This window comes from Paroedura picta, chromosome 12, assembly GCF_049243985.1.
Source record: "Paroedura picta isolate Pp20150507F chromosome 12, Ppicta_v3.0, whole genome shotgun sequence".
Lineage (NCBI taxonomy): Eukaryota > Metazoa > Chordata > Lepidosauria > Squamata > Gekkonidae > Paroedura > Paroedura picta.
In genome coordinates, this window is record NC_135380.1 from 1,173,619 (window position 1) to 1,184,769 (window position 11,151).

Below are 11,151 nucleotides of genomic sequence, written 5' to 3' on the forward strand. Positions count from 1 at the left end.
GGCAGCCCCTAGGGCTACCTTATATCACTATCAGGTGTTTCCCCAGAAGTTACTGACAGAGCAGTGGAAGAGAAAGAAGAGTTGGGTTTTTATATCCTGCTTTTCATTACCTGGAGGAGTGCCAAAGCACCTCTCCCTTCCTCTTCCCACAGATGACTTCCGGTGAACTGGTGGTGTGGCTGAGACCCCCGAGAGAACTGCTCTAGGAGAACAGCTCTAAGAGATGGGGAATCAAACTCATATCTCCAGATTAGAGGCTGCTACCCCCATACCATGCCTGCAGTTGGAATTCTGGGAGATCTCCAAGCCCCACCTGGAGGTTGGCAGCCTACATACCTAGTGTGCAAAAAGCCTCTCCCCTGCTCAGGAGCTGTTTTTGTGTCTTTTTTTGGGGGGGGGATCTGCCTCAGTTTCTGCTTGAAAATTTTTTCCAGTTGACAGTCTGACAGTCCTAAATTCTCCCTTGGACCAGATGTAAAGGTGTTTTTTTAAGAGTTGTAACCTTCAGTCTACAACAACATTTTCATTACACAAAAAGTCCTTAACATTAGAGTCTTTATTGTATTCTTTTCAAAGGGAAGTGAGGGGTCGGATGGAAATAGAATGCGGCCTGTTTACTGAGCCCTAATTGAGAATATTTCTGCAAAACTCTGAGAATGGCATTAACATTCCAATCTGAATGACAAGCAGTGGGAAATAGCAAAACTTATTTCATTTGGTGAAAAGGGCTTTTCAGAAGGCAAAAGGCGACTGAGCTGATAGAATCCCCGATAACAAAGCACCGGCCGGGAGCTGGAGCAGGAGTCCTCTCCGTTTCACAAGGTCTCATCTGCTTGGCTTCCTTTATCATCTCCCTGACACTCTAAACTCTGTTTGTGTTTATGTAAACTGTGGCTGATCAGATCTTTGCATTCCCAGATTCATCTCCAGCACCGCTGAAATTAAAAAAACAGACAAGATTTGCTAAGGGGGATGGCAGAGAGGAAACTTTTCCTTGACTACTCCTCTTGCTGGTAGACGCAAGCAGTCATTTGGCACAGGTATTTTCTCAACTAACCTTTAAATCTGTGTGCAAATGATGGTAAAACACTGAGGATGGGGTTAATTAGAAAATGCCCCTCTGAGGGCAGAGCTCATGGGCGGGTGCGGAGTGGGGGGTTAATTCCTCTCAGAGGGCTCTCACACCGTGTGGGCAGAGAGCTGACGCAAGCCACACAGAGGAATCCGAGTTACCTGGCAGGCTGCACTTGTAGTTTCTGTTCCTTTCTCTCAGGCACTGCTTGGACGGGGCTGGAAAATGGGCTCTCCTGACACTCCGGTTTGGATCTTTGGTGTCACCACAGAGTCAAATCTGAAGGGCTTCAAGGTGTCATGATGGCAGCGCATTGGTGCCTGACTGGCTTGAATTTGGCATCTCATTAGCCAATGAGATCCCTGATTGGCTAGCAAGAAGAGCGCTCTTCAAAATGCTCCCAAAGCAGCTTCCAAGGAGGGCTTCATGACTGAGCCAAACAGTGGTGGAATGTGAGATTGGAGGGGAACATTTGGGAAAGGGGTTGCGCTTGTTCATGCCCAACATTTCCGCTCAGGCCAAAGGAAAAGATATTTCCTTCTCAAGACAGATTAGGGAGAAGGAAATTGCTGAAACTACCTTGAGGGTCATTCATTCACAAGAAACTCTAGAAAGTGAATGGATTTTCTTTTTAGGGGGAAGATAAAAGTCTCCAGCAGAAAGTTCTCAGCAAACTGCAGTGCTCCAGATTTTTTTTTGGGGGGGGGAAGCTTTAACAGTGGAATTGGTGGGAAACCAATATAGCCTCGTTTTGTACTCTTCGTGGTACATTAGGTGGCGAGTGGAGAAAATCCCGTTGAATCCTTCATCAGGGGATGGCTTGGAAATTCTCTTCTGCTTTGGAGTTCTGAGCTGGTTTTCAGTGTGGACTTGCTGCAGTAGTTTTGGCGGTCCTCCATTGTTCCATTTTTATTCCCAAGTTTTCCCTGAGCACTATGTGTGCAGTTTGCCCCGGGCTAAAATTCACCATGCATTTCCCCACTCTGCTTCACCAATTTCCATGTGCAAATAGACAAATCATTTCAGAAGAGCAACGTTGATGTGATTGCATCAAAATTCTGCTCGTGTGCCATTACCCAACGCCCAAGAGTGCTAGCGTGTATTGCTGAAACATCCCACAAAAGATTCTCTGCAATCATACAGACAATTGCTTCCCGTTTGCTTTTCTGAAATCTTTTCCCAGTGTGTGCATGCCACATATTGGTAATGTTTTTTGAGAGGGGAGAGCTACAAAGAAGGTGAACAGGAAAAGTGTCCATACACTAGCTCCAGAATTGACTGTGGAAATTCTCCTAGTTACGCTAGCACTGAGGTAGAGTGGAGTGCAGAGCACAATGAAATTCTGGGACAGAACAAGGCCAAGATCATGAAGAAGGGCTGGTGGATGGCTGGCGCAAGAGGAGGTGGGCAGAGGAGATGTCTCTGCTGCACAAGCACTTCCCCCATGAGCACGACACATAGAATAGCAGCAGGACAAAACAGCCCCATTTAGCTCACTGGGTGCTGAAGTCCACTGCAGTCAATCCCGCCCCCCAGGCAATTCTTAAGGTGAGTCCCTAGTCTGACGTCTCATGCATTGAGCCCCCCAGCCTGCCCTCCTAAGGTTGCCAGGGATCTGGTATTGACTTTCTTGGTCTCAGCATCTGGCCACCCTACCCACTCATAGAATCATAGAATCATAGAATCACAGAATCATAGAATCATAGAATCATAGAATCATAGAATCATGGAAGGGGCCATACAGGCCATCTAGTCCAACCCCCTGCTCAACGCAGGATCAGCCCAGAGGCAGGAAGTGCCTGTCTGTCTTCTTCTGGGAATCCCCAATGGGTTGGTGTGGCTCCAACCCATCTAATGCTCAGGGAGACAGACGTTGCCACCCTGCAGTGTGGAGACTTCATGTCACATGGAAGTTGATCTATGGCACATGAGGGCCTGGTCCAAACCTTGCCTCTTCCGGAAATACCAGGGCAGTCTTGAGGGAGCAACTAGCCTCAGCGCCTCTCCCATCTGCCCACTGTGCCTCGTGCTGGTGGTCCACCTACAGTGGGTCAGTATGTGATTAGGAGAAAGAGACTGGGTGTCCAGATACTCTCAGAGACTGTGCCAAGGAGTTCTGGCCCTGCTGGGGACCTCCTGAGGGCACCTGGGTTTTGGGCACTGCATAGCTGGCCTGATCTAACATGGCTTCTCTTCTGCTCTTACCGTGTAAAGACTACTGAGCGAAGCCCTTTGGACACCCCTGAATACAAACTATTAATGAAGCATGAAGCAATTCTAAACCATCAACCACTGGCTTGTCTTAATTTATTGTTTTAAAAGCTGGCAACCTATTTGATTCTTTGGAGACAGGATGGGCCAAGCATCTTAATGGAGAGCTTTGACTTCTAAGCAAGGTTTCGTACAAGCCATAAGCAGAGAAAAATCCGCTGCCCAGAGCCCGGCCAAGGCCCGGGGAAACTCCTCTAGCACTGCTTTGCAGAAAGGGGCTGTAAGTGGGGGAAAGAATAAACTGTGGGCAAGTTGGCCAACGCATCTGGGCTGCACTGTGCCGAGGTCAGTCATGCCAAAAGCTGGCAGAGGGACCTGGGGCACATTTCATTGGGGCTTCTTCCTCTTAATTCTCACCAGTTCATTAAAATTTGACCTTCTTGGTTCTCTGTGGCAACAGCCAATGTCCAGAGAGGGAAAGCATTCCACTTGAAAGGCTGTGAAAGTGTCCGGTGATATTTTAGCCTCTTTTTATATATTTAATAGGAAAACATCAATCACCCCACAAGAAACCTTCAACAGAAGGAACAGCAGGCAGGAGAAGCAAGGAGAATGGCCAGATTCCATTTTCCGGGTGCTGAGAAAAGGTCAGGTGAGCGTCTGAGCAATTATCTCATTGTGTTTATTGATAAATCATTGGAGGTTTCATAGCTGTCAGTGTTTGACTTGAGACAAACAGATATTTAATTAAACGCCACAAAAGGAACAAGGAGGAGAGATGTGTTAGGCAGCAATTCTGACGAGGCAGCTGGTCTCAAAGGCAAGCCATGGCTTGGCTCAGATGGTCGCCAGCCCGGTAGTGTGCCCATCTGATCTGTAAGGAGAACTGGGCGGCGAGAGGGTGAGGGACGAGGCCAGCTGGCGTGAGCAGCTCTCTGCCACACAATGGACACCTCTCCCACCGTCCCTCCCTCCCTCCCTCCCACCACCAGTCCTGCCACCCAATCTTCTCTTCAAAAGGCTCACATTTTTGTGATCAGAAACCTCAGGATCTGTGACTAGCAACCTGGACAAAAATTACCTTCTTGCAGAATTTGAAAGTGTATAACCTAGAGCCTCTTGTGGCGCAGAGTGGTAAGGCAGCAGACATGCAGTCTGAAAGCTCTGCCCATGGGGCTGGGAGTTCGATCCCAGCAGCCGGCTCAAGGTTGACTCAGCCTTCCATCCTTCCGAGGTCGGTAAAATGAGTACCCATCTTGCTGGGGGGTAAATGGTCATGACTGGGGAAGGCCCTGGCAAACCACCCCGTATTGAGTCTGCCATGAAAACGCTGGAGGGCGTCACCCCAAGAGTCAGACATGACCCGGTGCTTGCACAGGGGATACCTTTACCTTTACCTTTAACCAGAGACGGTGCAATGGGACTGGGAGAAGGAAGCCAACTGGGGGCCATCCCATGCAGCAAAGAACCAAGAGGACCAAAGAGGTAAGACCAGAAACATCCAAGAACTGCACCCTCCAAAACACACACACACACAAACACTTTCACACACAAACACTTTCCTGTACCACCTTGTTCTGGCCACTAATCGGAAGAGCAATGGGGGTGATATAGGAGTGAATGGGATGCCGATTTTGAGAGAATTTATAGAGTTGTTTTTCACTATGTTGATTTGATTTGACGTACACCACCTTGAGACAGCTGGGCCAATCGCACACCTCCAATTATAAATGAAGAAATGAACCCTGTCCTTCCTTGGGGGTCTCCCACCCAAGGACTATCCAGAGACAACCCTCTTGAGCTTCTGAGATTGGGCCATACAGGTCAGAGGTCAGAATATTTGGCTCTATGTAAAAAGTCCCTGGAAGGAAGGTGGGAGGCCAGCCTGGCTGGTTACTTGGGCGAGAGACCCCTCAGGGGGACAGAGCCAAGAAGAGCAACCTCGGCTTCCCACTGGCCTTGAAAGCCTCTTGCTGGGGCAAAGTCATCTGTGACCTAATGACACTTGTATGCGGTTCATTCTCTTTTAATTAAATTTTTAGCCCGCCATTCTCCAGAGACGCATAGTGGGGTGCAATATATAAAGTTCCCATAAAACATGATAAAGCCCCACCCCAAAGACTAAACAGAACAGGCAAACACGAGCTAGGGTAAGACAAAGAAGATTGGTGGTATAACCCCCCCCCCCATCCCAGGAGCCGTCCCCCCCCCCCAGGTGGGGTATGCTAGATTTTGTTGCATAGCCCAAGGAGGGGCCCCGTTGTTCCTAGCCCTGGCCTTCAGCAAAGACCTGGTGGAAGAGTTCCATTCTGCAGGCCCTGCGGAACTGCGACAGCTCCGTCAGGTCCCCCAGCTCTCCTGGGAGCTCATTCCACCAGGTGGGGGCCAAGACCAAAAAGGCCCAGGCCCTGGTCGAGGCCAGGCGTGCTTCTTTCAGGCCAGGGACTCCGTTATTACTCTCAGTCCCAGATATTATTCTCATTGCACACATGAGTTGCTGAAGACCACCTAGGGGGTCCCTTCGTCATGCTTTGGTCTTTTTAGCGGAAAAGAAATAAAGAGGAAGGGAGGCCCTCTGGGTCTTGCTGCCTGTTTTCCCCCTCTTCCCTAGAGTGACCCCAAGGAGCCCACACCAATCAGGGGCGACACAGAAAGCTTCCAGAGCAGAAAACCAGAACAGATTCCAGGGTGGATGTCGGGCTTGAAACCAGCTCCCCATCCAACTTGCTACAGGCACATGTCAAATATCTTACCTGCGAAGCCACCCACAGGCCCCAGGATGGTCTCCCAAAGCGCTGGGGTGAGGAATGAGCCACTAGCCACACATAGTTCCGTGAGTGCCCTATTTCTCACACCTCCCATCTCGCCCTCCGTCTCAAACAGGGATGCTCACCTGAAGGATTGTAGATGAAAGAGAATCTGGCAGCAGCTACATCTTTCTGTCTGCGTAGAATCACAAATAAAGGAGTTTCTTGACAATTTCTGATTCAGTGTTTCTGATTGAGATGATGTGCTACAGCAATGGTTTAAAAAGAGAGAAAGAAGCCTCTGTCGCCTAGCATGAAAGGCTCTCTGAGAAAAACACCCTGATGGTTACCCCAGAATGATTCATTTCAGGTCACAGATACCAGAGGCAGAGTCTCTTTCCTCCCCATCTCGGCCCCTTCCATTTGCATAGGTAATGGCCAGATTGTTAACAGCCCATTAGGACTGCCTCTAGATAGCAGGACCATGTGCTGACAACAACAACAACCAACCCAGCCCCAGCTCAGACTCCGTGGTCTGGAGAACAGCAGGGCCCTCCTCCTGCCAGCTGCCAGGAGGGCCAGAATCAGAGGTAAGGAGGGCCAGGGGGTGCACAGCCAGGACCTATTCTATTTTGCTGGCTTTTACCCCACCTTTCTCATTGAGTCTTGAGGAAGATGACAGAAACAGGAGCAAGGGGCAAAAAGACCAGGAAGCCATGAGCGTAACTGACCGGAAATTATGCTTTCAACATGAAGAAAAGATGTCAAATAAGCAGCAAGTTTCCCCTTCCCCATTTGAAGCCATATAATGCCTCAGCTGAGCCAGGAGACGGACCATCACATGTGTCTTCAAGCCAGCCAAAGGGCAGGATGCAAATGAGACCCCAGGAAATGTTTGCTTATGGCCAGGTGGGGCCAGAGGGCACTAAGAAGGATGGAGGCTTCCTGGAGACACCCTGCTGGGTGGGAAGCTGTTGCTCCACTTCCTGCTGCAGCCGCTTCAGGCTATTGGTCGATCCTGTATCCTTCAAGTGATCCCAACCAGTCAGGCTTACCCAGAGAATGAGATGCTATCACAATGCAGCAAAGCTAGTCAGGGTTGGCCATATGATGATATTACAGAGAACTGAGATTCAGAGCGACACTACCCCTGCATGGGGCCCATTCTGCCTGGACTGAGTGGCCCTTCCTTCTGCTCATCTTTAGGGTCGAGGTCTGCTAGGATTACAAGAGATCACCAGAGGTCACGGATCAGTTCCCCTGGTGAAAATGGCCACTTGGCATTATACGCCATTGAAGCCCCACCCCTCCAAATCTCCAGGTGCTCCCCAACCCAGAGCTGGTAAGCCCCCTCATCTCCAGCACAGCCCCCACAGTCCCTAATGGGGTCCTCTCCCTTCCCATTCATGCAGTTCTCTCTCCCCCCCCACACCATACTTTCTGTTGAAAAGGTGAACAAATCTGAACAGCAGAAAGTTGTCTGAAGAAAAGTTCCCTGCAGGAAAGGCAGAGGGGGGGGGGAGGTCTCATGCCGCCCACCAGCTTCTCTCTCTTGCCGTGACAGCTTGCCAGGCACTCAAGATGGCTCTTTTGATTACATTTAATAGGGCATGGGAATAATGTCGTCATAATGACACCGGATCACTCAAGGGGGAGGAGAGGAAAAGGCTATCAGGTTCTGGATGGGAATGAATTATGACTTTTGACAATGGACATCCTTATCACCTGCAGATGTGCAGCTTCTCAAATTCCCATACAAGATTAGGAGGGCATAAGAATGTAATGGTGAGAGCAGTCAATAATTCAAGGGTTATTGATTGAAGTCTGCGCCATTCTTCTTTTTTAATTTATATTTTATCCCTTTTTTCCCTCCATGTGTTTTATTTTTTTATTCATCTGAGGCCTTGAGAGCTTTCTCCCCAGACAAAGGCGCCTGCTGGAGAAGATTGAATCCTATTCAACTTATTATTTTTTTCCCTTTTTCTTTAAATTGCTGGAGTAATTTATATGGTAGTTATGAAGGTGGAGGCGGCATAGAGTAGAAGGAAAACAGGCGTGGATAGAAGCTGCAGCTCCTTAAATCTGGGCCCTTCTGCTTTCAGTGCAATCCCAGGTAGACACTGGAAAACCTCTCCTGCAAGCCCCGTGGGGAGCTGGGCAAGAGTTTTGCCATGCTTTCTCAAGAGGACCTTCGGAGGAATGTTGGCTCAAGCTCGCTCTGTCACTGACTGATTGTGGGCCACTGACTGGGTCAGACCACCAGTCCGTCCAAGTCAGTCTGGCCTACTCCGATAGGCAGCTGCTCTCCAGGGTCTTTCCCGTCACCTGTTACCTGATCCTTGAACTGGAGATGCTCCCAGGGATCGACCTGGGACCTTCTTAGAGTTGGGTTGGGAAATACCCAGAGACTTTGGATGTAGAGCCAAGAGTAGGTGGGATTTGGGTTGGGGAATGACCCCATTGGAGTACAGTGCTATGGAGTCCACCCTCCAAAACATACGTTTTTTGCAGGGAATCTGATCTCTGTAGTCTGGAGATGAGCTGTCACTCTGGAGCTGGCATCCCAGAACCCCAGTGGGGCAAAATGCCACAAAGCATCCCTCTTCTCCAGGGGAACTCTGTTTTTTTACCACACATTTCCCAGTGATTCCTAGAAAGGGCTGATATCATTTCTGGACTGCTGCTATTTCCCAGGCTGGGCCCTGCAACCTTTGGAGCCAGCAGTCTGATCACAACACTGGCCATTCTTGCAGACCCCCTAATGAGGAATGCGGAAAAGAAGGTCCAGTGCATTCTCCCTTTGATGTCTTGGGTTCAGCACAACCTCAGACAGACCCTTGATTGTCATGGCAGCCATGAATGCGGAAGCTTGGCACGACAGGGCAGTCTCACCGTGTCTGCTGAAATCCCTAAGAATGACCATTCTCAAGGTCCACAGCACCAGATCTAGGACCACTTCCATCAGCTCAGCCGGTGATCCTACTAAGCAGATGGCATGCCAGCAGGAATCAGCCCCTGGTACCCAACACAGCACCTGTGAGCAAAGTCAGCTTCTGGCTGCACCTACTGATGGAGAAAGACTCACAGAAAGAGATGACGCTTCACCCGCCTGTCCTCCAGTTCGAAGTTGGTGATGGATTCACTACCCAGGGCCGGCTGGGGCAAGCTGACCAGATTCCTCAGGCCAAGTCTCAGATAAGCCATCTGTGTCTACCAGTTCATCACACAGCAAGTCCGATATTACAGAGATCTTGTTTTTCGCAGCCCTGGTAAAGAAGAACACCAAGGCTGAAATGTAGCCACCTGAGGGAGGCCCCTACACACTTCCCTGGCTGAGATGGAGATTAGGCCTGCTGGGAGCCTCATGGGAACATGGGGAGGGGCAAGGATGTTGCTCCAGCAGAGGGGGCGGGGGGCCCTGCCTCCCACAAAGACCTGGAGGTTTTCTGGTGAAGCTACTGCACCCTCTCATACATCCACAGTTCAATCTCACAATCCTATCTTGTCACACAGATTTTGCAAAATATCTTTGACAAGAGGTAATGATGGACACCCAGCCAAAGGAGCGTTTGTGTCGATGGGTAGCAGATGTATCCTTCTGCTTTGCTATTTTTAAAATGGTCTCCTGCATGCAGCTGGCACTGCCAAGTGGACGGAGGAACAGAAGCTCTTCCTCTGCTGACCCCTGTGGAAGCTGCCGGGTAAACTGCCTGGCTTCTGCTCCCCACCCTGCCCCAGGCCCCAGAGCTCTCTCATCCTTGGCCTCTTGCAGGAAGGACAGGAGCACAAACCTGCATGCGTTCTCGAGAGCGAGAGGTCCAAATAGGGAAGAAAAGGTCTGCTGCTTTTTATTATGAAAATTTACAGCCAAGAATTATTTTCCATGGCAATATTGTCCAACGCTTTTAAGAGCTGCAATTACAAAGCATTTGGTATCCAGGAAAACAACTGGCTGGAGATGAAATTCCCGGAGTGTATCATTCAGAGCAGCAAATACTGGAGGTAATAAATACTGCTGTTCATTAAAGGTAAAATCCAAAGGAAGAATGGAGTTTTGCCAGGAACTGGATGTCATTTTCTGAAAGGCAATCTTTGAAAAAGATTAGGGGATGCCTCTCCCTTCCTTGCTTAATGATCAATGCAAAAAACAAAACAAGAACCAAACAGCACTGTATTTTGCTCCCAAAGTCCAGCTGAGGGCTTTTGATCTAATAACCATGAGTTGTGCCTTAAAGCCATGAGAGATGTTGGAGGGTGCATTGCTAATTGGTGGAGCACGCAGGCAGACTGTAAGCGCAGTAAACAAAGAATTGTGCTGCCTGCAGAAGGGACCGGCTTCAGTCAAGGGCTACTCAGAATGCAGCCAGTTTGGTTCACGTTTTGCTTGCCATTCATCTGCAGGGAGCCAGTTTTCTGGCAGGGTGTTTGGCAGTCCACAAGAAGCCAGAGCCTGTTCAGTTTTATGTATGCAAATGGGACAGTGCAAGGCAATCCACAGTATCCTGTGAATGTCTGTTCTTGCACTACCCAAAGGGAAGGGCCCTCTTTCACCCATCACTACCGCCAACCATATAAACAATCAGCCAATTAATCTGTCAGCCAGTGCTTATAAATTCAAATAGCATTTTTGAAGAAAAATCTAGCTGTTTGGTGCTTGTTGAAGTGAGTGTTAGCACTGAAGTTATTTCACAGAAACAAATTTTTGCCTAGACTTATGGGAGTCATAGTATCTCCTCCCCACATCTCATTTGATGACATCATTTGAGCCCCCCATGACCATGAGGGAGAATTGATTGCACTTACTGTACAGGTGCACAAAGTAGAAGGGAGTTGGCAAAGCAGAAGGGAGTGGACCAGGAGCTCCATGGCTATGCTGCAGAAGAAAAGGGACTCTAGTGTGTGTGTGTGGGGGGGGGAGGATTTGAGGATATCCAAGGCTTGCATGCAAGGGATTGTGTACCCTACATACAACATGTACCCTCGTGTTGGTCCACCATGTTTTATTCCCACAGAAATCCTGAGCAATCAGCTGCCCTGCTTCTTCACTGGAAAGCTCAAGCAGAAGCATGCCCTAGTCCCATGCCTGATTGGTACCTCCCCTGGGGGGGGGGAGAGGGATTG

At 49.3% G+C, this 11,151-nt stretch overlaps 1 protein-coding gene across 2 annotated transcripts; it reads left to right on the top strand.

Annotated features, from left to right (window-relative positions):
* The first annotated feature begins 2,828 nt into the window (after positions 1-2,828).
* LOC143822097 (uncharacterized) lies at positions 2,829-6,248 on the top strand. 2 transcript variants are annotated; one of them, XM_077306767.1, is made up of 4 exons: positions 2,829-3,122; positions 3,830-3,935; positions 4,691-4,768; positions 6,167-6,248. In XM_077306767.1, exons 1-4 carry the CDS (start codon positions 2,979-2,981, stop codon positions 6,178-6,180), a joined length of 342 nt encoding a protein of 113 aa, XP_077162882.1. In that variant the 5' UTR covers positions 2,829-2,978; the 3' UTR covers positions 6,181-6,248. The 2 variants fall into 2 exon arrangements, with proteins under 2 accessions (XP_077162882.1, XP_077162883.1); XM_077306768.1 differs by lacking the exon at positions 6,167-6,248 and adding an exon at positions 5,895-5,995.
* The last annotated feature ends 4,903 nt before the right edge of the window (positions 6,249-11,151 follow it).

Bases quoted from the DNA above. Each gene is read 5' to 3' on its own strand.
- LOC143822097 (XM_077306767.1), top strand. From the start codon at position 2,979: ATGGAAGTTGATCTATGGCACATGAGGGCCTGGTCCAAACCTTGCCTC. The intron at 3,123-3,829 runs GTCAGTATGTGA...TATATTTAATAG, and splicing joins TGGTGGTCCACCTACAGTGG to GAAAACATCAATCACCCCAC. The intron at 3,936-4,690 runs GTGAGCGTCTGA...ACCTTTAACCAG, and splicing joins GGGTGCTGAGAAAAGGTCAG to AGACGGTGCAATGGGACTGG.